The sequence below is a fragment of the Oryctolagus cuniculus genome, chromosome X, assembly GCF_964237555.1.
Source record: "Oryctolagus cuniculus chromosome X, mOryCun1.1, whole genome shotgun sequence".
In the NCBI taxonomy this organism is placed as follows: Eukaryota; Metazoa; Chordata; class Mammalia; order Lagomorpha; family Leporidae; genus Oryctolagus; species Oryctolagus cuniculus.
In genome coordinates, this window is record NC_091453.1 from 111,175,343 (window position 1) to 111,202,213 (window position 26,871).

General features: G+C 45.3%; 1 protein-coding gene and 1 long non-coding RNA gene across 2 annotated transcripts in view; one reads left to right on the plus strand and one right to left on the minus strand.

Annotated features, from left to right (window-relative positions):
- Positions 1–1,562: 1,562 nt before the first annotated feature.
- The window catches only part of GPC3 (glypican 3), a 455,320-nt gene continuing 430,011 nt past the window's right edge, over positions 1,563–26,871 (minus strand). The window contains exon 8 of the mRNA XM_002720303.5: positions 1,563–2,077. Within this exon, the coding sequence (XP_002720349.1) occupies positions 1,908–2,077 (170 nt within the window). The 3' untranslated portion in view covers positions 1,563–1,907. The remainder of the gene's footprint in view (positions 2,078–26,871) is intronic.
- The window catches only part of LOC138847734 (uncharacterized), a 29,635-nt gene continuing 4,766 nt past the window's right edge, over positions 2,003–26,871 (plus strand). Inside the window, exons 1-3 of the long non-coding RNA XR_011385682.1 lie at positions 2,003–2,127; positions 4,348–4,492; positions 5,601–5,713. This is a non-coding gene — a long non-coding RNA (uncharacterized lncRNA). The remainder of the gene's footprint in view (positions 2,128–4,347; positions 4,493–5,600; positions 5,714–26,871) is intronic.

The following is a 26,871-nucleotide window of genomic DNA, read 5'->3' on the forward strand; positions in this document are numbered from 1 at the left end:
CAGGCCCACATCACTCAGCCTGGGGAGGGGGATAGCTGGGAGATAGAGGAACAGGCCCACAGAAACACTGGCTGCCTTGGCTCATGTGCTGGGAACTGCTGAAGCACGTCAAACATGATCACATGCTGGCAATGTCCTAAGAGGCGTTGGCGGTGTGTGGGGGAGACGAGAAATGTATGACACAAATCCTACTCAAATACAGACATATTGGGGAATTGAAAAACAAAGAGAATTGGCTGCTGCTTTCGAATCGCACCAATGATTACAAGTCCTTGAAATCATCTTAACACACACAACTGCCTGTAGTCTGAATTTCAACAACATCAACTGCAGGAAGACTGGACGGAACCTTTCCTATCTGTGCCTGTGGGCACGCCTGCAAAGGACAAAACTGGGCACTGGAAACCTGTGCTCCGCAGGAGACTGACAGAAGCGTGTTGGGCACAGCAGGAGGGGGGATGATAAGTTGTGAGAATTTACACCTACCGCTTCCCGCATGCTGACCTCCTGCCATCGTGCTGAAATCGGAGATCCTGACTGGGACCACCTCCTAGAATCAAAGGGGAGTTCTCAGCCCACTCCTTGACCTCTGCTCACACCCCTTCCCTGCATTTCATCCTTTCTCATACTTCCCAGGTGGGAGGTCGAGCTCTCACCCTCTAGAAAGAATCAACAATGTCTCCATTGACTTGATCTGGCAAAAGGGCAATGGGCTGAGCGTCACACGCATGATAAAAATGGCAAGTTGGTTATTCCTGGGCTTCCCTGGGAGTAGAATGTCCACGTATCAACCTAGGTGCCATTATTGCAATGTCGTATGTGGGGAAAAACAGATTCAAGTAACAGTACTGGGCCTATGATTGACAGAAAGCTGGTGTTGCGATTGGTGTTGGTGCCAGACCTTTAGTCCCATGAGAGCAGGGATTGAATCTATTGTGTACCCCACTGTCTCCCGCCTCTGGGACAGTGTCTGAAGCCCAATAGGTTGGCAAAACAACACTGTTGAATACATAAATGCTGAAGATGCCCACCTGAGGTCAAGGGTGAGTGTTCTTCCTAGACAGGCTCAAGGATGACAACCTACCCAGGGTAACTGCTGGCCTTGCCATGGCAGCCCCTGGAGAGAGAGGTGACAGAAACCAAGCCTGAGTCAGCAGCAGGGAAGCACAGGGAATTCTTGCTTTGCACTGTTTGACCCACCTTTTTTGGGGGGTGCAGGGGAAGGACGAAGAGTTATCGTGCAACTGTACGCTGAGCTGCACAGAGGATTTCTTAGCAAAGGGACGCTTGTTCAGACAGACCAGCCCTGGGAAATCTTTGGCGACACCTGTGGTATCACAGGCGACATTCCAGGCAAGGGCTTTAACTGGAGACTGCGAAGTGTGTGTGTTGGGAGGGAGTGGGTTTCACTGGGGCTTGGGGTCAGTTTTGATCCCCCACCCACCCAAAAGGCCAGTGGGGAGGTGGAACGCGAGGACTCCACTGGGTTGGGCCTGATGGCATTTTCATAAAGAGAAAGCAGGGTGAGAAGGAGGAGGGTTTGCAGAAACAACAACAACACATTTTTATTTGATCATTTATTTTTTTTCCAAAGAAATCCATGCAAAGAGAAAGAGAGAGAAAGACACATGGTAACCATGTTCTAGCAGCCAAACATAGGAAAATAATTTGGCACAAGTTGATTTTATTTTCTCTGCAAAAGGACAATCTATCCTACCACTAAAATTTACCTTCCTCATAAAGATACCATTTGATTTTCGAAAAACGTAACTCGTGGTTAGTCCTCTACTTAATGGCTGGAGGAGGTATACGAGATAAAAAAATAGAAAACAATAAGAAGGTGGTTCCCTTTATGCAGGAAAACCACAGGGTGCTGCAGGGCAGCACAGGGGCTAGGCACTAAGAAGTCAGTGCACCAGGAAGAAGAAGCACGCCACGTAAATGGCCATGCTGACGAGCAGCGGCAGCGGGGACCGGGCATTCCCGAGGTTGTGTGAGGTGGCCAGATCACTGTCCTTCTGATTCACGTGTTGCTTGCTTCCAGGAGCATCGTCCACGTCCAGGTCGTAAGCCAGTTCTGCCGAAAGAAAAGAAGGATTTGAAATGGGAGAGCACCCACGGCATCAGGTAGACACTTCTCATGGCTCCAGCACGTTTCTGAACTGCTGGGAAGCCCTGGCTTCGATTCCCTCCTTTCTTGGGAAGAAAAGCTCTGGGAGATGAGAAGAAAGATGTGTATGGGTGGTGGTGGTCATAGCAAGAGGGAGCGAGTAGGTGGCACCCCCGCCCCTCTGGCTGCGCCCACAGCCCAGGGTGCACGTTGGGCCTTTGCAACATCTCATGGGCATGGCTATGCTTGAGGGTCATTATCACCACATCTCATTGGTATCAGAATGTAAGGTGCTATGTGAGTGGTGGCACTTGTGTCTTTTAAAATTTTTTTTACATTGATAGAGACGGAGAATCAATCTCCCATCCACTGGTTTACTTTCCAAATGCCTGCAACAGCCAGGGCTCAACCAGGCCAAAGCCAGGAGCTGGGAACTCAGTCTGAGTTTCCCATGTGGGTGGGTGGCAAGGACCAAAATTCTTGAGCCATCATCTGTTGCCTCCCATGGTGCACATCAGCAGAAAGCTGGAACTGGAAGTAGAGGCAAGAACCCAGGCATTCCAATATGGGATGTGAGCATCCCAAGTCATGTCTTAACCACTGCACCAAACCCTTGCCACTACATTTGTGTCTGTGTATGTGTTGGCGGGAACTTATAAGCATACTTTACCTGTGCGCTATACCCCATACACTCTTCTTTGTCTTGGGTACTTTTCTTTTTAAAGATTTATTTATTTTTATTATATCTGAAAACAGATCTCTTTCTCAAGTCTATCACTGATTCACTCTCCAAATGGCCACACTGGCCAGGCCGAAGCCAGGAGCTTCTTCCAGGTCTCCCACGTGGGTGTCAGGGGCCCAAACACTTGGGCCATTTGCTGCTGCTTTTCCCAGGCCATTAGCAGGGAGCTGGATTGGAAGTGGAGCAGCCGGGATTCAAACTGGTGCGCATATGGTGATGCTGGCATCCCAGGCGACAGCTTTACCTACTACGCCCCAGCGCTGGCCCCGGTACTTTGCTTTAATTAGGGTTGAGGATAGTATAGTTTATTTTGAAGGTTATTTTCCTTTTCCCAAATAGTTCTTTTCTTTACAAGGCCTTTTCTGCCACCTTCCCCCCACTAAAAAGGTAAAAAATAAAATTGATCTAAAACATAGAATTTAAGGCGTAATCAAGCATACTGAGATGAACAAGAGGTTAATGGGTGAGGCTATTTCATTCGTTAACTGCCTGCCATTCAGAGATGTGTTCATGGTTCTCAAAAGAAACCAGGAAGCCTTGGGCTTGGCGGGATGCACAGACGTCTCCCAGGAGGCAAGTCGAAGTAGACAGCAGTTTATCAGCAGATTCAAGATGGCTGACCCTAGCGCAGGCTTCCATTTCTTACAGGTTTTCTTTTCCAAATTTAGAGTTCAAACCTACTCCCTTGGCATCTCTCGACTCCATGGCCAATGTTTCTATGTCAATATTTTGTGAAGGTGATGTGATGTGAGCACCCTCACCCGCCAGCCAACTGTCCCGTGGCCAAGGGAGCTGGAAAGATCTCGCTGGGACTCTGAGATGCAAGGGCAGCAGGCACAGAGGAAGTGACTGGGATTCTACCGAAGGGAGGAAGGGGAAGAGGCAGCTCCTCTTACAGGGCATGAAACACTCAGTAAGTCACAGGAAGAAAGTGTGCGGATCGGGGCTCAGGACCAGGGCCGCCCTGAGGCGGACACGGGTTAGAGCAGGCAGCAAGGTCAAGGTGATCAAAACCAGAGGCTCTCATTTCAGACTGTGACGGCCCTTTCCAAAAGGGCTACTGCAATTTCTACAGCCACCAGCAAAGATGAGGGAACCACTTTACTGTGCTACCATCGAGGAAAGGGATTTTTGTGAATATCAGGTGATATCTTAAGGTCTCTTTAATTTGCATGTATTCGATTACTAGTGCAGATGAACTTTTTCTGTGTTTTAGTTTACCAATTCTATCTCTCAATGCATAGTACTTCATATCCGTTTTAATCCAATGGGTAATGATATTTTCCCCATTAATATATATTGCATTGACTCCTTTGCCTTTGGGCAATGCAAATCTTTTTCCATTTTGTTATTCATTCTAACAACTTTTCATTGCTATACAAGGAAACGATGTCTGAACTTTTCATCTATATGAATACGATCACATCGTACTCTGTAAAAGTTGGGAAAGTCTTTCTTCCGGAGTGCTGACAGTAATTGAGCTCAAATTTTCCAGGGAACCCTCTTGTCCACGGAAAAGCAACAGAGCATACCATGTAATCCAGATCCTCCATCCTCAAAGAAATGCGCTCGAAGGAAATAAAGAGAGAAATGGAACAAAGAGCAATGTTTTCTTGGGAAATGAAACCTCTCTCTAGAAGGTGAACGATGCAGGGCACACAGAGAAGGCCGAGGTCAGCTGTCAGTCGGCAAGGACAGCGCAGGCTTAGGTCACGATCGGATTTCACCCAAGTGGAGGGCACATATGGCCGGGGCTGTTGAAAGCCCTGCCTTGAGTCCCACGGCAACTTCTCTACTTCAATGAAGGGGGGAGTATTTTTAGGGCTGACCTGAGTGAGAGCACTCTCAGTATTGCTCTCAGATTCCTTTTCTGGGTGATGCCCCTTGTCCAACATCAAGATGAAACACCAGCTATTAATGTGACCACTCAGCTCCTACACGATTTATTTTGCTCTTCAAATAATCCTCTCAAATAGTTTTGTTTACTGTAGCACTTATGGTAAGCCCGGCAGTTCTGTTAAATCTAGTACTTTCTAAGCATTTCTTTTCTTTTTCTTTTTTTTTTTTAAGCTGCCAAAGGCATCTTGTGTTATTTCTATCTCCTGGGCTCTATTTTTTGAAATTATAGTAATGACCTCCTGCTATTGAATTTTCATTGTATGCCAGGCACCATGTTATGCTATTTATATACATTATCTCACTTAATTTACGCTTCTCCACAGTGTCATGAGGGTAGGTACTATAAATTCTCATTTTACCAGTAAGTAGGCTCGAGCTCAGTTGAATTATTTTGCTCGTATTTACACAGCTGGTAAGCAGCAGAAGGAGCCACTGAGAATCCAGGTCTGATCCTAAACTTCATTTGGAGCTGTACTGCCTCTTGAAACATTATGTATACAAAATACATGGCAGTGATGAACTGGTAATGGATTGCTTCTTGGACAAAATAAATTTTTTTTATTAGTAAAATATACACAGCCAAAGAGAATATCCCAAAAGCAAGAAAAATGGGTTTACACCTAAAACTGACCACATATCTGATTAAGCAGCTTGGCTGAACTTTGAGAAATACTGCAAAAGCTCTGGGTTTGGGGATCTGGAAGGAGAATTATCATGTCTATTGCCCTGATGAAATGAAAGCTGGCCCCGGGCCATTAGACACCCCAAGCACCAAGTTGGGTCAAATGTTCTATCTCCAAAGAGCTCTTAGGAACATTCAGATGTTACCTCCTTGTGCGTTTTAAACAGTGGCTACAAATTTCCTGAAGCTCTCCATGCCAACTCCACTGTCAAGCTTCTGTGGCCGACGTTCCTGGGAATCCAGGAAAGCTACACTCTGGGCCTGGGCCACCATCATAAAGGTAAGCGACGAAGAGGACGGTTCAGTATAACAAAGAAGCCTTATGGGAGACAGAACAGGATTTTCATAGAGGATAAATATGGACATTCCTGGACAGGGGAAAGATAATCCAATGTAATCCAACAAACAACGCTAGCCTGCTGAGTCTCAAGCCCTGAGCTAAGAGCTTGGAAAAAGACTTAGTGTGTGTCTTCAGGAATCCTACACCCTGGCAAGGGAAACAGACCATCAGACAAGCTAACTAGCTTCTTGGCTCAGATCAACGCACAAGTAAAAACACCATGAGGTAGAAGGGACAGAGAAAAATTCCAAGTAGAAGGATCTGGGAGGACTTCTGAAATGTTTAGGATACAGTCTCCACCAGGACACAGGAGAACTGTGGCAGGGCTGAATGAAATGGTTATTCCAGGCAGATGGTTTAGCTTGAGCCAAATCGCCCAAATCAGGGAATATAGGGAAGGCATGGTCAGGACGTACAAGAAGTCTCCATGGTAGTAGAGACCATGGAGTGTACTCTGTTGTGGGTTGTGCACATGTAGGGTGGTAGGTGGGGGGTGACGAAAGAAAGGTAAGGCAAGATGGACAAGTAAGGGTCAAATCATGGTACAGTAGAAGTGCTGCAACTATTCTGTGGGCAACAGGGCACCACTGAAGGCTTTGAAGTAAGGAAACCACACAATTTGACTCGTGATCTTGGAAAACATGTAGCCTGTGGGAACTGTATCTGGGTATTAGCCAGTAGCACATATAAAAATTTTTTAACAAAAAACCTACAAAGCAGCTAAATCTACACCAGACCAAAGAATTTCCAGTTTGTTACAAACCATGCATATTATGGAACCACCACCATCCTTTCTCTTTTAAACAATTCATCTTTTTATGTTTATCACTGATTTTCCAGAACATAAATTGTTTCTATCATCAGTGAGAACCTTTTTGCAGCCAGCAAGGCAGTTTTCATACTAAATCCAAAAATCTGTTTCTATTTGTACTCAGTTCAACTATGCCCAGAGACCCAGAGGGTAAGCCCAACAATGGGTACTATGTGCACACTCCTCCCCGACTCTCCTTCCACCTACAGGTCCTTTGTGTTGCACATTAGATGCTCGTTTTAAAGTACCAGTCACTAAGATCTGCACTATGTGTTGGCAAGTTCTCTGCACTGGGGAAAGCACTGAGTAGGGGGAGTCATCGGTCCTTAGCGATTCAGCCTCTAAGGAGACTATAGCATGCTGGGAGTCTGGAGTCTTGGGTTCCTGGCCTGACTCAGCTACTGGCTTACTGTTTGTCCTTAGACACGTCATTTCCTCCTCTGGTAAAATCAGAGCGTTGAACCAGATGACTTCTCAGTTCCCTTCCAGTCTGATTTATCTCTGATTCCATGGTTCTTGGAGCCCAGTGAGGGGCACAGTCTGTTGCAGCCAAGGCAGCTGGCATCAACAGAGCCTCCCTAAGCAAGTGGTGTCCATCAGTTGCTTCTCTCGGGATGTTTCTCTGGTGGGAGTCATCAGCTACCGAATTCTGAATTCTCTTTCTTCTGGAGCTGATGTGATCTTGGATGAGAGACTCGGGCAATAAGTAAACCCATGCCAGGCTGCTTTGGTTTTGTTTTTAAACCTTGGCATAATAACACGCACTGAAGCCAGTACACATGAAGCTTTCCATGGCGGGGGGAGAGACGGACGAGCAGCTGGACCAGGGCACATCAAGCAGGCATGCACAGGCAGCAGGGAGGATCTGTCAGCCAGGGAGACAAGCCTTTGGACAAAGCGTTGCCAGAGGGGCTTGACGCACACCAACAGGAAGACTTCACAGGGCAGCCTGAAAGAAGAGCTGCTTTCAAAATGCCAGGGGAGAGAACGCTGCTGCTGAACCAAGCATGGGGGCTTCTTCCTTGCCAAGCTTGAACCAGCAGATACCTTCATTCCGGTCCTAATATAGCAACCGAGCAACACTGCTCTGCCTGTGTTTTGCATTTGCTGTGTACACTTGGCCCCCAAGACAGGAATACGTGAAAACTCAAGACACTGCTTGGCATACCCCAGAGGCTGGGATCAGGGGAAATCTCCAGGGAAATTGCAGTCATTTACTAGGGCTCATTCTTCTGCGCATTCCCACAGAAGCCCTTGGGCACTGCCCTTCATTTCTGAATCCCAAACAGATCGTGGTTCCTTGGCCTCTCCTAAACACAACCTTCCTTCCTGCCACATCAATGCTCTCTCCTCTGGGAACATTCTGACCTTTAGGTCTCCGGGAGTCTAGATTTTCCTCACCACAGACCTGACCAGGAAGAGAAGGCACACTTGGGCCTCTAGTTTTTAACGGGTCTAATGGGATCCCTTTTTGATTGAGCCCATATCACAAGGTGCCTTTTTCACAAACAAGCTGCCAATTCTGCCCTCTAAGTGACCATAAAAACAGAAAATAATCCAATTTCCTAACTTGGAAGAAGATTGGAGCAATGAGATGCCCACTTATTTTAGGATTTTTTTAACATTCCACAGGGGTTTTATACATTTTTGATTAGCATGTAATAATTCTACACATTTGCATGGCATAGCCAATTCCCGCCTGAAAACATCTTCAATTACAGCCACTAGATGTTGAAAGAACACAGTGGATTTTCCCCATTAGTTGAGATGTGGCCTCTCATTATTGGCCTCAGTTCCTCAATCTGGGATATACCTATATTCACGACACACTTCAGTGGGCCATGGGTACATGGAACCATGGCGTGCTTCTTCCTAGAGATGCAGGGGAAACGTACACTACTTTATACTAAAACATCAAGACTTTAAGATGGAGTAGAAACACACTATTTGCTAACTCACTGAAGACTTTATAGAACATTTCTTATTAGGAGGACCCTCAGGTCCCGGGTGTCCTAGATCCCCAGGAGCAGGGATGCCCTTTCTCTCTCCTCTGATATATGAGGGACCTAAATGGGAAGATTCCTACCTCCCATATTTTTTTTTTTGACAGGCAGAGCGGACAGTGAGAGAGAGAGAGAGAGAGAAAGGTCTTCCTTTTGCCGTTGGTTCACCCTCCAATGGCCGCCGCGGCCGGCGCGCTGCGGCCGGCGCACCGCGCTGATCCGATGGCAGGAGCCAGGAGCCAGGTGCTTTTCCTGGTCTCCCATGAGGTGCAGGGCCCAAGCACCTGGGCCATCCTCCACTGCACTCCCTGGCCACAGCAGAGGGCTGGCCTGGAAGAGGGGCAACCGGGACAGAATCCGGCGCCCCGACCGGGACTAGAACCCGGTGTGCCAGCGCCGCTAGGCGGAGGATTAGCCTAGTGAGCCGCGGCGCCGGCCTCCCCCCCCCCCCATATTTTTTAAGATTTATTTATTTGAAAGGCAGAGCTGCAGAGAGAGAGAGGTCCTCCATCTGCTGGTTCACTCCCCAAATGGCCACATTGGCCAGAGCTGGATTGAAACAAAGCCAGAAGCCTGGAGCTTCTTCCAGGTCTCCTATGTGAGTTCAGGGGCCCAAGGTGTTGGGCCATCTTCTACTGCTTTCCCAGGCCACAGCAGAGAGCTGGATCAGAAGTGCAGCAGCCGGGATTCAAACTGGCGCCCATGTGGGATGTTGGCACTGCAGGCGGTGGCTTTACCTGCTATGCCACAGCGCCGGGCCCTGGGAAGATCTTAAAAGCATTGTTAAGTAACTTGGTTCACCTGGGCTTTGTCAACTAGAATGTGGCCTTTTCTTTCTTTTAGAGATTTTTTTTTACCTGAAAGAACAACAGAGGACATGAGAGAGGGAGAGAAAGGTACCTTTCTTCCACTGGTTTGCTCCCCAAATGCTCTCTTTTGGCCTGGGTCAGGCCAGAGCCAGGAGCCTAGAACTCCATCCTGGTCTCCCACAAGGGCGTCAGGGGCCTAAGGACTTGGGCCATCCTCTACTGTTTTCCCAGGTGCGTTAGCAGGAGGCTGGATCAGAAGAGGAGTAGCCAGGATTCAAACTAGCACTCTAATAATGGGATGCAGGCATCCCAAGTGACAGCTGTTGGCTGCTTTGTCATAATGCCCACCCAAATCTCGCCTCTTCCATGGCAGTTTCCTTGGCAGGAGGGGAGCACCACAATGACTGCCCTTAAGGAGAGCTCAGACTGTTTACTTTCCTGACACAAAGTGGTTTCCGGGAATTTCAACCACAGACTATGCCTCACTGTTGGGTTTAGCCATTAAAAAATGAACAAAAACAAAACATGACTTCACTTGTTTGAAATCATCTTACTGTAGATTCTTACAATCTGGGCCACTCCTATACTTCTTTAGGTGCATCATAAATCACATGATGGTCCCAGGAACACCGTCATCCTGGTAACCCTGGGAGTATGAGTGCACAGTTGGGTACGCTGGTCACCTTTGCAAGACCACCCTGTGTCTGTCACTCTCGTGTCTACACATGCTTCTCACCCCCCCCCCCCAGGAATCCCAGCTCATCATAGCCTTGGCTTCCCACAAGAGAGAGGGGCCCACGCTCGAAGGGAAGTGATAGACCTGAGAGCCCGTGGAAGAACAAGCTTGGGACAGAGACACCGTTCCGCTGCCACCAGTGGAGAAGCTGCAGAGCACTGGCCTAGAGAGGGCGAGGAAAGAGCATTTTCATTAAAGAGGGTGTGCGGCAATGCAGGCAGATGTTGGGGAGGATCAACAAAAATAAGGACTGAGAAGAAGTTGATTAAATGACAGGTGATTTTTCAGACATTTTAGTAGGGGGAGTGAGGTCAAAAGCCAGGTAAGACAGTACTGAATTAAGAAGAGTAGGAGCTGATGGGGATCCCCTGAGGAGTTTGAGAGTGAGTGGAAATGAGGCATTGTTACCCCAACTTTGCCTGACATACGGCCACAGAACTATGAGTGCCACAACACTGTATAACCAAGTTTCCTTAAAAGACACCAACAGAGGCCAGCGCTCTGGTATAGTGGGTAAAGCCACCACCCTGTAGTACCAGCATCCCATATGGGCACCTGTTTGAGTCCTGGCTGCTCCACTTCCCTTCCAGGTCCCTGCTAATGCACCAGGGAAAGCAGTAGAAGATGGCCCAAGTCCTTGGCCCCCTGCACCCACATGGGAGACCCAGAAGAAGCTCCTGGCTTCGGATCAACTCAGCTCTGGCTGTTGCGACCATTTGGGGAGTGAGCCAGCAGATGGAAGACCTCTGTCTCTCCCTCTCTCTCTCTCTCAAAAAAAAAAATCTTTAAAAACAAAATGACGTCTTGACACACACTACCACATGAATGAGCCTTGAAAATATTATGCTAACAAAGAAGTCAGTGACGTATAATGTACTGTACAATTCTGTTAATAGGAAACTTCTGGTGTAGACAAATATATGGAGGCAGAAAGTAAATTGGTGATTTCCTAGGAGCAGGGGAAGGAACAGTTATAGCTTAATGGTTACAGAGTTTCTTTTTGGGGTGATAAGGTTTTGGAGAGCTGCCACTTGGGACTCCCCTACATCCCACATCAAAGTGCTTATTTGAATCCTGACTATTCTGCTTCCAATCCCAGTGTCCTGCTTGTGCATCCTGGGAAGCAGCAAGGTGACAGTTCAAGTCCTTGGGACCCTGCCACTCGTATAGGAGACCAGGATGGAGGTCTAAGTTCCTGGATCCTGCCTGGCCCAGCTCCAGCCATTGTGGCCATTTGGCGAGTGAACTAGCTCTCTCCCTGTCTCTCTCTCTCTGCCTTTCAAGTAGATAAAAACATGTTTTTGCTTAAAAACTACTACTCAACAAACATAACCATCTTTAAAAATTTGGGGGGAAATAGCAGTGATGTTTGCACAACATTGTGAATGTAATTAAAGTCATTGAATTGCACACTTAAAGTAATTACAAGTTTTATGTCACATATTTTACCACAATTAAAAAAAAAACTAGTAATCAAGAGATAATGGAATCTGAGGCACATAGACTTTCTACTTTCTAATGGGAATGTCCTGCTACTCTGGTATCTTACCTTGTAAAGGTGTGTGTGTGTGTGTGACGACAAAACAGCCACCCTAAATGGTACTCATTCAGTGCTTTGAAAGTCAAGTCATCCAGGAGACATGAAATGAATGGATATTTAAACACTATCCTGGAATCGCAGATATGGCTTCTCCATTGGGAATTGCAATTTTTGTCAAGATTTTAATACGAAGCTACATTTTTAAGTGTTGTTGTTTTTTTTTTTTTTTTTTAAAGCGGCTGGCATTGTGGAACAGCAGGTTAAGCCATACATCAGAGCAGCGGTTCGAGTCCTGGCTGCTCCACTTCAGAGCTGGCTCCCTGCTGATATACCTGGAAAAGCAGAGGAAGATGGCCAAAGTACTTGCGCCTCTGCCACCCACATGGGAGATCCTGATGGAGTTCTGGGCTCCTGGCTCTGGCCTGGCCCATTTCTGGCTTTTGAGGGCATTTTGGGAGTGAACCTGTGGTTAGTAGACCTCTTTCTCTGTCTCCCCCTCTATCACTCTACCTTTCAAATAAATAAATCATGTAGAAAAGATAAACTTTTTTTAAAGACTTATTTATTTATTTGAAAGTCAGAGTTACACAGAGGAGAGAGAGAGAGGTCTTTTGTCTGCTGGTTCACTCCCCAATTGGCTGCAATGGCCGGAGCTGTGCTGATCCGAAGCCAGGAGCCAGGAGCTGCTTCCCGGTCTCCCACACGGGTGCAGGGGCTCAAAGACTTGGGCCATCTTCCACTGCTTTCCCAGGCCATAGCAGAGAGCTGTGGAAGTGGAGCAGCCGGGTCTCAAACCAGCACCCATATGGGATGCCGGGGCTTCGGGCCAGGGCGTTAACCCACAGTGGCAGCCCCCCAAAATATAAACTTTTAAAAATATATAATTCATTAATTTGAGAGGCAAGCAGGCAGATGAGCGAACTCCCATCCATTGGTTGATTTCCTAAATGTCTGCAATGGCTGAAGCCAGGCGCCAGGAACTCAGTCTGGACCTCTCACATGGATGACAAGAAACCAAAGACCTGAGAGATATGCTACTGCCTCCCAGGGTCTGCATCAGCAGGAAGCTGGAATTGGGACTGGAGCTGGGACTTGAACCTACGTACTCCTATGTGGGATGTGGGCATCTTAACTGGTGTTTTAAGCTCTCAGCCAAATGCTTACCCTTACAAAAACATTTAAAACCACCTCACAAAACTTATATTTGCTTTTGTAACTCACAGAAATGTTAAGGTGAAAAAAATTAATAGTTTAGAAGCATGGAGCTCTGATTACAATATACATTTTAGGTATGACACAGCTACAGAAATATGCTCCATGGACTGGTAAGGGGTCAGGGGCGTGAGGAAGTGGCCTTGTATTCCCTCAGAGCCCAATCAAATGTACCATATCAGAGCTCCATCAACTATACCAGGACTTGACTTGGCTGGGAAAACCCTAAATGTGGTAACCTTCCTTTTTTTAATCAGCCATGGTGGATCTTACCAAAAAAAATGCACCTGGGAACTAAAATGCTTGCCACGTCCCGGCAATGCCCAACAGCAAGGGACATCACCGGTACCACAGCCAAGGGGTCACAATGACTCAAGTCCCTGACAGCACTGGGACGGAGTGTGAGAACAGAAAGCAGCAGCAGGCAGGTGTCGTCGTAAATGAAAGATGAAAAGCCTCCCTACGTTGTTCCACCTAAATTTGCTCCTTACTCTCCCATGGAGAAATTCCACCCTCCTCGTCCATGGGATTTGGGAGACATGAAACTGTTTCCCCTCCCTTGCTTGGAAGCACACATTGTCACCCTGGCTCCGTCCTCCTACCTTTGGCTCTTGACTGTCAGCGAGTGCCCATTCTCACATTCACACAGGCACCAGCGCCTCTCTCGTTGGATACTCGCCATTTCGCCTCTTGCCTTCAGCTCCCTCCCCCTTCCCAGTTCTCAGTGCCCCAGCCAAATAAGATCTCTGTTTCTCTCCAACAGCCCATGGCTGTCCAGGAAGAAGGAATGCCCTATTCTGTGACAGCTGGAACAGGACAACACTCTTTTCCTCAAACACATGTTGAAGCCCATTTCTCTCTCCTGCAAAATCCTTTGGTAACTCCCTACTACATGTGGAAATAGTCCCAGTTCCTTACCACAGCATTCAGGGGCTTCTCCATCTACTCTGTTCTGGCTTTCTAGTTTCTATTGCCCAGCTTTTCTCCACACAGCTATGATACTGCAGTCACACCGCCCCACTCACCATTGGCTGAAGGTGCCAAGTACTTGGAAGTTTCCATACCTTTCTCTTCATGCTGTTTCCTCAGGCTGGGATGGTCTCACTCTCGCTCACTCCTCTCTCAGTTATATCTTTCAAGCCTCCACTAACATGATATTTCTTCCAGGAAGCTTGTCCTTCTCATCTAAGCCTAGATTCTATGGCTATTCACTGGGTTGTACTTCTGTTAAAGCACTCACTTCCACCTGTCTCAGAGTTAGTCATTTCTAGAATATTCTCTGCAACTATACTAAGGCCTAGTGAAGTAGCAAAAACGAGTCTGTTTTCTCAATATCCCCCACACAGCATTTGGCTAACAGAGATGGTTAAAAACATGCTTGTTAACCGACCGAATGCCTTACATGGCTTCAAGAAGGAGGACATTATCCTCAGCCTACTGAGAACGTGCAACAGGTAGCTCCTTACAAGACCCTCTTTCCAAGGACTTGATCCTTACCAACTGGTGATTTCCCTAGGGAAAGGAACCACCGCTGGTCCACGCTGAAGTTAAAAGGAAGACAGGGCTAGAAAGCAAATGGCAGGGCTCAAAGCCCGACCCCTGGATTCCAAGGCACCTCTGAGCAACAGCCCGTTCTGATTACCCATAGCATCAGTTCACTGCACTCAGCATGGATGGAATTCACACAGATTCTTTTCTTATTGCCTTTTGCTGCTTGGAACTTGATGCCTTGTTATGTGAGCAGCTGACACATGCTGCATTCTGTGAACCATGCTGGGCAGGAAACAGGTTTTCTGGTGAGCAGGTCCCAGTCATTTCTTACCGGGAGCCTTTGTGATGGTGCTCTCATACCTTTGACCCCTGTCTCTACCTCATCATATTCCCGCCCCGGGCCACACCCTGCCCTTCCCATCACTACTCTATCCTGTTCCCAAGCACAGGGCTTGGCGGTGATTGGGGCTCCAGTGCCTGTCTCTGTGACATCAAAATATAGCCTCGTTAATGAAGTCCCTCACTTGGCTTTAGTAGAACAAAGCAAGAAGACTTCAATTGCTGCAGTAACACATGCCGGCACCCCTCTCCCCTTGCAGAGGTCTGTGGGGTGGCTGCCAGGAAAATACAATTACGTGCTGGCACAGGAATACATACAATTCCTTAACCTGAAAGTTCTATGGTTTCATCCCCCCTCCATTTCCATAGCTCTAAGTCACTCCTGTTTCTCTTGCCATTGCTCTTTAAACTGATTTCCTGTGTCCAATCATTCTTGTCGTTTCTCTACACAACATTCTCTTGTTTCCACAGTGCTCTTTCCATATCCTTAGGCAAAGGAGAAGGTTGCAATCCTTTGATTTGAGGCTTAAAGATGCTTTTCTGATCCTCCCAACTTTGATTTAAACTTTTTACAAAACATTTTATTTATTTGAAAGGCAGAGTTGCAGAGCGAGAGCAAGTGAGTGTGAGAGAGAGAGAGAGGATGGAGAGATCTATCTGCTGGTTCACTCTGCAAATAGCTGCAACAGCCAGGGGTTGGGCCAGGCTGAAGCCAGGAGCTTCGTCTGGGTCTCCCATGTGGGTGCAGGAGCCCAAGGACTTGGCCCATCTTCCGCTGCTTTCCCACGTGCATTAGCAGGGAGCTGGTTGGGAAGTGGAGCAGCCAGGACTCAAACCGGTGCCCATATGGGATGCCAGCACTGCAGGCAGCAGCTTTACCCGTTACAGCACACAGCGGGCCCTGATTTAAACTTCCAACATGAGTTGGTTCCATTTCTTTTAGAAGATGCTTAACAATAACATAGAAGAGCCCTTGTCTAGATTGTTGAGGAACAGTTCTCTTAGTTTTTAAATTTTCTTTTTCTTGGACTAAACAGGAGTGGAAGGAGGAAGGGTGGAGTAGGTGGGAGAGTGGGTACAGTGGGAAGAATGACTGTGTTCCTAATGTTGTATTTATGAGATACATACAAATAAAAAAATGCTTCAGTGTCTCGTCCTTTGACTTTCCATTTCTTCACTACTTGGCACCATGTCTGCCTCTAGAGCTGCACACCTATTTCTCTGACGCTGCTGAACACCTGACAACTGCCCGTGCCTTGTTTATCGTTTCCTTTCTCTACTCTAGATTCCTCTTGCCCCACACCATGCTGCTTCGTGCTGTCACCTTTCTTCTCAGGGGAAAATGATTTTGGATTTATAATAATAAAACTTCGAATGAGCGGTACAATTTGAAAACAGGACATATAAAGAATCAAGAACTAGCTAGTAATTAGAAATTTCTGAAAACTGTAGAGGCTGCCTGTGAGCAGGGCAACCTATGTCAGAAGGTGGTCCAGGACAGTTTGGACAGCCAGTAGGTAGAGGTGTTAGCGGAGGGGTTTAGACAGAGTGAGCGGTGATGGCAAATCACTTCGGCTGCCTCTTCCAGCCCTGAGATACCAGGAGTTCATACAGGACGGAGAGGTCTTATGGCAGGGATGAAGGGTGAAGGTATAAGCGTTGAAGTGGCCCTTGTAGTCTTCCCTTTGACACAGACAGTGCCAGCAGTGTAACCCAAACAGACTGTCTTGGATCCTCTCTCAAAGAAAGCAGTGTCTACTGGAGACCCTGGCTAACTTAGAGGAGTTAGCAACCAAGACATATTTCTAGGGGAGTAACTAGTTCCTGGCTAGTCCACGGAGGGGGAAATAACCACATTTGGTCTCCAGCTTACCAACACTGTGCATATTTATCAGATAACATGGCATAGGGCTTACATGGTCTGACATGGTCATATGAAAACACTGCGTCTGTGAAAGATGGCGTAACCAGTTCATGAGCTGTTTCCATTGAATTGGTTCCCCTACCAATAGGAAACCATCAGTAATTTGCAGGTAACAGACACATCGCTTAAGGCAATCATACAATGGGATCACTCAGGATGCTGTGGAAGAACAGAAGGGCCTCAGATGGAGAAAATTCATTTTGGGCACATGATTAGGACACAAGTTGGAAGGACCCAATGGAAAGGCAACTGAGGAGAAAAAGCTGGATGATCCTCATACAAACAGCTCTGCGGGCATTAGAACAAAGTAGGCAAGTGCAAAAGGAGGCCAGGAAAGGTAGGAAGATGCCAAGTGGCCCAAACACATAGCTATAAAGATGTAAAGGGAAAAATGGAAAAGTCTACAAAGAATGGCAGGCAGATCACTGAGGAGGAGTATAAAAAGCAGCAGGAAGATACTGAACCAAAATAAAAAGATGCAGCTGGCAAGAAACGAACACTTTAATTAAGTAGGGTCATTGGCAGCCTTCGTTCCTTATAACTAAGGAGTGGCAACAGCATTCCATTTTCTTTTTACCTAACCACAGAATATATCAAATGTGCCTGTTAAGCAAGACAAATCTATCTTGTGATTAGATTAGTCGAATTAAGGAGGAAAATGACTGAGACTGACAAGGCATCATGCCACAAGTATCACAGAGGTATTAGAAAATACAATGGAGCTGGCACTGTGGTGTAGTGGGTTAAGTCTCTGCCTATGGTGTTGACATCCCATATGGGTGCCAGTTTGAGTCCCAGCTGCTCCACTTCCCATCCAGCTCCCTGCTGATGCAGCTGGGAAAGCAGTAGAAGATGGCCCAAGTGCTTGGGCACCTGCACCCATGTGCAAGACCTGTAAGAGGATCCTAGCTCCTGGCTTTGGATTGACCCAGCTCTGGCCATTGCAGGCATCTGGGGAGTGAACCAGCAGATGGAAGATATTTCTCTTTCTCTTTTCTCTCTCTCTCCCCTCCCCCCTTCCTCCCTCCCATCCTCCCTCCCTCTACCTTTCAAATAAATAAATCTTCAAAATAAAACAAATCTCATATATTGCAGGGTCAATAGTGAAACCATGCAGAAGCATATTAAAATGCAAAGAATAAAAACAGATAAAGATTAATGCTCTGTAGCCTGATGATCTAAACTTCTTTTAAGATAATACTAACAATAATCCAAATACAATGAATCTGCAATTATCCAAAGGTGGACAGGTCCTAGGGTAGTAATATTCATGGATTGGTAGAAAGCAAATCAAATGTATAAACTAGTTAACATGGCAGGGTGGAGGGACTGAGGTGTGGCATCAGTAATCTAAGTTTCTTGTCATGCTATTTCATGGGGCTTTTTCCCAAGCTAATTAGGAAGAGATTATATTGGAAAGTTAGTTTGCTGTTGGAATCATAGCTTGCCTCAAACTAAACTTCAATGAATTCTATTTTTTACTTTTCATTTTAAACAATGTTATAAAGACATAATTTACATGCCATAAAACCCACCCATTTCTGGTGAACTCCAAGTATACACATAGAACGATTTTTAATAATTTACTGAAGTATGATGAAAACATCACCATAACCCAACTTTAAAATATTTTAATCAGCCTGATGAGATCCATCATGCCAGTTTACAGTTAATCCCTCAATAGAATCTTTACTTTTTCATTTTGAGCTCTTCTTAGCGACTAATACTGTTGGCCACTGCCTGCCTTGAAACTTGGTGTTCTTAATTTCTCACACAGCTTCCTCTTGTTCCTCTCTTACCTCTCTGATCATCCCAGTTCCTTTTTTGGGGTTTTTTTCTTTTGCTTGATTCTATCTATCTAGCTAGCTATGTATCTGGCAGACACACACACAGGGAGGGAGAGAGAAACAGACAGATACAACTCCCATCTGACTCTCACGTTTCCCACAATAGTCAGGGCTGGACCAATCTGAAGCCAGGAACTGTGAACCGAATCCAGGTCTGTGCTAAGTGCTTCTTGAGCCATCACCACTGCCTCCCAGGGTCTGCACTGGCGGGAAGCTGAAATCAGGAGCTGCAGCTTGGACTTCAGCCCAGGCTCTCTGATATGAGTGTGTCTTAACTGCTCAATGTCACAACGTTGCCTGGACCCTCTCTTCTGTGCCCTTAGTTTTATCCATCACTGAGGATTCCCAGATCAGTCTTTAGCTCAGATGTCCTTCTGGAGATCGATCTAACTGCTATGAGACTGCTAACTCTTATGAAAAACTATACACGGATTTAAAGTATGTTTTGGTACCAACATAAACTTAATTTTTTATTTCCTTCCATTTTTTCCACAATTTTTTGTATGCCCTTAACTGCTCACCCTCCTGTGTTCCCCAGGTCTGTGAATGTCTCCATTAGTCACCAGGTTGTCCAAGCTAGAAATCTGCCATTGACCCTAAGATTCCTGTTGCCACATCCTGCAAATTCTTTAATATTCTGTGAATCCTCCTTCTCTTCATAGCCCCTGTTTTCTATTGCTGAGATTATGTCCTCATTGTCTCTCACCAGGACAACTGCAACAGCCTCCCCATCTTACCCTCCTCCAAAACCACCCTACCAACACTCTTGAGAGAGTCCTTTAACTTTGTTAATTTTTAACCACTCAACATGTGAATACATCCTTTAAGCTAAAGACTCAAACATTACCTAAGTATGTAGAGTAAAGGGGAAAATAACCCTTCAACTCCCTGCCCCCAGCACACACAACTCCCTGGGGGTAATTACTGGTAAGTATATTTTTATGCATGTGCATAATTGGATTCAGACTATAATGTCTTGGAAATCTTTGCATGTTAATACAGGTCGATTTACCTCACTCTTTTTAATCATTGCAAGGAATTCCATGGTTTGAATATAACACAGTTAGCCATTTTAACAATGATGGGGGCATTTTTAGATTGCTTCTAATTTCTCACCCTGTAAACAATACTGCAGTGAACATCTTTGGCCATCCATGGTATATACTGACAGGCCATTTTCCTTTAATAACCTTGCCATGTAGGAATGGAGGCTGTTTGGGGGACAAGTGGCAAGAAAGGAGGACAGAAGGTGGGACAGAATAGAGAAAGCCATATTGAGACAAGGGGAATTAATGTGTTGATTTTTCTTCAAAAGATGATGTAGAACAAAATATATTAAGACATGTTGGGAGAAATCATCTCATAAAACTATCACCCTAACACAGCAGCTATTAAAAAATAACTATTCATTTAAAATAAGCTATGCGTTTTCAAGATATAACAAATTTAGCTGGGCACAACTGCTGTAGATTACCTGAGTCACAGTGACCCATCACTAAATATGACTTGGCAATAAGTGTGCATTCGTCAGCACACTATGTAACCAGCATGAAACTGGGTTACATAAATTGGATTGTGGAACAAATCCTAGTACATAAGCTACCATTGTGGATCTTGGTTGGACTCATTAAGGATATTAACTTGGAAAAAAATATTTATTTGAAAGGCAGAGAATGAGCACGCAAGAGAGATTGAGATTTTTTCATCTTTGGTTCATTCCACAAATGCCTACAATAGCTGGGCCTAGGCCAGGCTGAAGCAAGGACCCAGAAACTCCATTCAGGTCTGCCGTGTGGGTGGTAAGGATTCAAGTACTTGAGCCATCACCTGCTGCCTTCCAACATGCCTATTAGCAAGAAGCTGGAGCACCAGTAAAGGAGTCAGGATTAGAACCAAGCACTCCAGTACGGGATGCGGGTGTCTTCAGTGGTGGCTTACCCTGGTATGCAACAAGGTCTGCCCCAGGAATATTTCATTTTTATTTTTACAATTTTGAGAGGTTGAAAATACTTCTCCAAGAGGAGAACCAAAATCATTGAGCATGTGATAAACAGATCATTTGCAGAAGTGTTAAAGGGAATATAATTACCTGGTGACCTTTGATTCACTTCCAAAAGTGACATTTTGGTGCTCAGATTCGCTTGGTCAAGAATTTTAATGGAAGAAATAAGTGCATTGCTCAGCCTGCAAAATTCACAACTTCCTAAGTAGCAAGTGACAATGTAAAGAGAAAGTCAAAGTGAACAAACTATAATTATGCATGCAATGTCACCAGAGAAAGCAATTTACTAAAGGGATTACCACGACTAAAGATGCATTCTCCTTAAATAAAGATTGTTTCCTTCAATTGATTTGTCCCAATCAGTTCTCCCCGTGCCATGTAGAATTCGAGTTGGAAAGCAATTTCTGGTTGTCTTTTTAATTTTTCTGCCAAGAGATTAGAGGAAGTAAATGGAGCCTCTCCAGTCACGATAATTCCCTCACAAATGGAAGAAGTATTAACAGAGGGCTAGGGAGACAGATTACAGCTTAGGTCACCCAAGGGAGAAATCTGAAGCCCCCTTTTGACTAACAACAAGGTAAGTAATCCTGAAATCTTTTTTCTTAGTATTAAGCCTAAAACGAAGTTTAGGAGGCCTCCTTTTCAATTTGATCTTTTTCTGCTGGATAGGCATGGGGGGAGGTAGGGTGGATGGGCTTACCTTTCTCATGTCCCAGCCAGCCAGGCAAGGAGGCAGGCGGCATTTAGGGGGTGCAGGTGCCACAAAACAGACTTCGGCAGCATTCCTAACCCCTCAGCCTCTCAGCCTATCTTCTTTACTTCAGGATTTAGTTTGGCTTCTTTCCCTAAAATCTCTGTCTCATCTTTGCTATTCCCTTATTGGAATACCTTGTTAGGGAAAATATAGAGTTAGAATACGTCAAATTGTGGCTCCTGATCTTTGTTTTTTAAAAGAGTTATTTATTTGAAAGGGAGAGAGAGAGAGAGAGAGAGAATGAATGAATATATTCATCCTATGGTTCACTTCCCCAATGGCTACAAGGGCCAGGGCTGGGCCAGGCAGAAGCTAGGAGCCTGGAACTCCATCCAGGTCTTCCATATGGATGGCAGGGGCCCAAGTACTTGGGCCATCATTCACTGCCTCCAAAGTGTCTTAGTAGGGAGATGGATTAGAAGCACAGCAGCCAGGACTTGAACTAGCACTCTGATATGGGATGCTATCTACACAGGCAATGGCCTAACCCACTGTGCCACAATGCCAGACTCTGGCTCCTGATCTTTGTTATTATTATCTGCATCCTTATAAAACATTGTGGCCTAAATATGTTATCATGGATTATTCCCTGAAGTGAATGAGCGGTGGCTATAGCAGCCACAAGTGAACAGACACGTTTACATTGTGTAAAGCTTCCTCCAGGTCTCCCATGAGAGTGGCTGGGGTTCAAACACTTGGGTCGTCATCTGCTTTCCCAGGCCATTAGCAGGGAGCTGGATTGGAGGTGGAGCAGCTGGGGCTCGAACCATATGGGATGCCAGCATCACAGGCAATGGCTTTACCAGCTATGCTACAATGCCGGCCCCATAGAGCGATGGGATTAGCTTAATTCATTAAAAGTGTATTGAGTGTTCAAAACGTTTGCTGACATACTAGGAACCACACAGGCCAGGCACTGGGGATCAGAATAAGACATGGAAGCTGCTCTCAAGGAATTCTCCATTGAGTAGGAGATGGACGGATGTTAACAGGGGCAACAATGAACACGAATTAGGCACTTGTTGTTTGCAAGACACTAGGCAAGGGGCCAGCGCTGTGGCATAGCGGGTAAAGCCGCTGCCTGCAGTGCCAGTATCCCATATGGGTGCCAGTTCGAGTCCTGGATGCTCTACTTCTGATCCAGCTCTCTACTATGGCCTGGGAGGGCAATAGAAGACGGCCCAAGTTCTTGGGCCCCTGTGCCCACAAGGGAGACTGGGAAGAAGCTCCTGGCTCCTGGCTTCAGATAGGCACACGCTTCAGCCACTGTGGCCATCTGGGGATTAAACCAGTGGATGGAAGACCACTTCCTCTCTCTCTGCCTCTGCCTCTCTATAACTCTGCCTTTCAAATAAATAAATAAAGACACTGTGCAAGGTGCTGTGGTGGACAGAGAGAGGAAGAAAACAAAGTCTTAGCCTGAAGGAGCTATTTGTCTTATGAGCAAGATGTTCTTCAGGCTGGAAAAAAAGTGCCAAGGGAATTGTGAGCCATGGCCGAGCCTCTTGAGGGTTCTGAGAAAGGCGGGGAAGACTGATTCACAGAGCGCTGCTGCTCTGCGTGTAAACAGAGCTCACCTGATGTGATTCTGCAGCAAGTTGTACTGCTTCTCAAGTGAGAAGAGCTAAGTAAATGTTATTTTTAAATTTCAACCTGCTCCAAAAGCATAAGATGCTGTGTTTTTTTTTTTTTTGTTTTGTGTGTGTGTGTGTGTGTGTGTGTGTGTGTTTTTTAATTTGAGAAAACTATGCAGATGCCTGGAGAAACATTGCTCTAGAACCTTCGGAAATCTCTCAGGCTTTCACATTATGCCCCTCCCCTTTTTATGTATATATATTCATTCATTCATTCTCTCTCAACCCTTGTGTGTGTGTGTGTGTGTGTCTGCGTCCTCTGTCTCACCTCATGTCTGTCTCTCTCTCGTCTTTATTATTCAGTGAGCTTAAGTGTTCAGGGACACATCTTGTGCTTTGATCTGTCACTGACTGACTGACTGACAGGAGACCCGAGGCCATCACCCAGGCAGGGCCAGATGTATGGAAGGACAGATTGCTGGCTGGGGGCCTCTGCCGGGAGGTTGGCTATGGCTGTACTTGGGCAGTTCCCACTGGCCTGCCTCACCGGTGTGGGTATGTTTGAGTACAGGCACTGAGGGGTACAGCTGCTATTGAAATGAAACCCTACACCCTTTCAAACACATGACAATCCGTCTACTTTCTCAGTTTGTGAAGCTCTAAAGATTTCCCTCTGTGCATTTTTCCAGCATGATGTGAGATGCCAGTTAGTCAAGAGAGATTTAGGAGCACGTCTTAAATGTAGCTTCCTTTAAAAAGGAGTTCCCCTTCCCCTGGAGTTTTTTGCCATGAACTGTCAATTTATTTGCACATTTTTTTTGTTGAAAAGCACATGTATTGTCATTCAAAAAAAAAAAAATCCTGATTTAACCATTCCACAGATGAGAGGACTTGAAAATATTCATGGAAAGGGGAACTCAAAGTTAAATTTAATCTAGTATGAAATTTTTGAAATCCATGGGTAGGTTTTTGTAACATGCACTTCCATAAACTTTTCACAGACCCATCACATATATCAAAACATCACATTTCATCCCCTAAATACATACAACTATCATTTGTCAATTAAAAAAAATCAGATTGGCTTCTCTGCTTGTGCCAATTATGGAAATGAACAGAATTAAAAGCCAGACAGATATCATCAGAAAGGTCAGAGGCAATGAGATAAGGGAGTGAAAATCCTGTCTCTTGGTCTCACTTTTGCTTAAAGAAAGAAGAGGGGATGACCCAGAGTCCTTTGCTTCCCAACTTATTCTCAATCTCCTATTTAAAAATATTGACTCACCTTAGCTGAGAAGCACATCAGTACTGTAGTGAAGTGAAGGTTTCACCCAGAAGATTGGTAAACACGGGCTATCAGCTTGAATTACTGAAATTAGCAAGGCTAATGCAATGTCACTATTCAAAACAGTGCCAATTTGGAATTTCTTAATGGCCTCAGGAGAGGGAGTCTTTATACATCCTACAATCTCTCTTCATTCTTACCTAAATTCCTTCTCATAGATGTTGTGAATGGCCTGTTTTGTAGCCAACACAAACTTTGTCCAGTAAAATAATGTAAGGAACTCGGAATGAAAAGAGATTAGCTGTTCCTGGCTCCTGTTATTTTAAAGCAGAAATAACTTTGGCTTCTACCGATTCATAGACAAAGCTTGAAATGCAAAGCATGCTCAACTCCAGATTCAGCATGAAAAGGACCTTAAAATATGCCCAAGTGCAAGTAATGGACTTATTAAAGGGAAGAAAAGAGGCACTTTTCACACACTCCCAAGCGCTTTAGTCCTGTCATATCAGTAATCTTGCTTAAGAATTTCATCCTATTTACATTTCTTCTCCCTTTAAATATCCTCAGGACTCATATGGCATCAAATATTGAAGCTTGTAAGACATTAATTTCTTTATGTTAATTATGAGGAAGGCATGTAAATGCACAAGTGATAGAACTTGGGAGAACTGGCAATGATTTCAATAGGAATTAAAAAATCGGTTCTGTAGTTTTAATTGAACACCTGGTAATTTGTCAGCACAGATATGTTAGGAAGCAAACTTGAAGTATCTTCTTTGGACAATTTTTGGCATTGTTCCAGATTTAGTGCATTTTTCCATCAGGAAATTTAGTTTCTATTTTATGACAAAAGCATGAACTGTACCATTTGGGTGATTATGAAAACATTTATAAAATGAAAAGAACATGAAGGCTTTCAAGCCACAGCACATAAAACACCACACACAGTTCTAAAATATGTGCATGCACACAAATATAGGCTTTCTGTTTCAACTTTAAGAGAAATTAAAAAAAAGAAAATAGTGCCTGAAAAAACATTTGGGTATCTTGGAATATTTATGTGAATTCAAAAAGGTGAAGGAGTCACGAGAATCTTTCCATGCAGCATTCAAGTAAGCAGGCAGCCTGTTCCAGTTCCCCTCACAGGTATTAGCTGTGCTGATTTTCCAAAGACTAAGAATCAATTCCTTCATGCCTGTGCCTCAGTCTCCATCTGTGAAGAGCTTAACGTAGCACAGTGGGATTCAGATGGTGTTAGCCACGTCCGTTCCGATGAAATGCTCCTCTGTTCTGCCATGATTAGTTAAATGAACATCCCCACCATAGGACCACCTTGGGGACATCAGGGTCTAGAGCGGCAGGATGACAGATTATCCCAGGTTGCCTACTATCTATGTGACCCAAGTCTTTCAAAACTGAAATTTTATAATATTCAAAATAAGGACAATGATGCTGCCTTCCTAAGGTTGTAGAAGAAATTGAGATATTAGGATACTTCAAAAGGTTTGTTAAAGAAATGGAATTAAAAGGTAAACTTAGGAGTGGGTGTTTGACCTACTTATGATGCCTACATTACATATCCGAGTACCTATATTCGATGCCCACCTATAGCTCCTCACTCCAGCTTTCTACTCAAGTAGTTGGATTCCTGTCACTCACGTGGAAGATTTAGATACGATTCCTGGCTTTTAACTTCAGATCTGACCATCCCAGGCTGTCATAAGCATTTCGGGAGTGAATCAGTAGATTAGAATGCTCTTGCTCAGGCATGCACACTCTCTGTCCCTCTCTTTTCCTTCCCCTTCCTCACTCCCCTGCCCTGTGTGTGTGTCTCTGCCTCAGGAACAATGCATTTTTCTAAGAAATCAAAAAGAGAAGTTGGGGCACATGTAGTGGTGCAATGGGTTAAGTAAGCCACCACTAAGAATACCCACATCGCATATCAGAATGCCTGGGATAAAGTCCTGCCTCTACTTCCGATTCAGCTTCTTGAAATTGCACCTGGGAGGCAACAGCTGATGGCCCAAACACGTGGGTTCCTGCCACCCACCTCAGAGACCCAGATGGAGTTCTTGGCTCTTGGTTTTGGCTATCCCAGCTCTGGCGGTTGCAGGCAACTGGTGAGTGAGTCAGTGGATAGAAGATTTCTGTCCGTGTCTTAACCCCCCACCCAAACCCCCATAACTCTGCCTTTCAAATTAATAAATTTAAAAACTTGAAGAAATAGTGTAAAACATTTTGAAATTCATATGTAGGCAGGGTCATCAAAAAGTTCATAGAACACGCACATTATAAAATACCTGCATGGATTTGAAAAAAATTTCACCAATATAAAATCGTTTTATTCCATTTTCCATGAACATTTTGAAGGATCCTTGTACATGTCCCTGTTTGTGGACCACAGACAGGGAAATGATCAGGGACATGGAGACAGTAAAGTGACAAATCAAATATGTTGCTGCCCTTGAATAGGGTTAGAGAATTATGCAAGGTTGGCTTTGGGTGTTTCAAATTTGTTTAGAAGAGGCAGGTATATGACACAGTGGTTGGATTGCCACTTGGGATGCCCACATCCCATTCTGAAGTGTCCTGAGTTTGGGTCAGAGCTCCACTTCCAATTCCAGTGTGCTGCAAAGGTGTGCCTTGGGAGTCAGCAGATAATGGCTAAGGTTGGTTTCCTGCCAACCTCACTGGAGACTCCTATTGGATTCTTGGCTCTGGGCTATGGCTTGGCCCAGCCCTGGTTGTTGTGGGCATAGGGTGAGTGAATC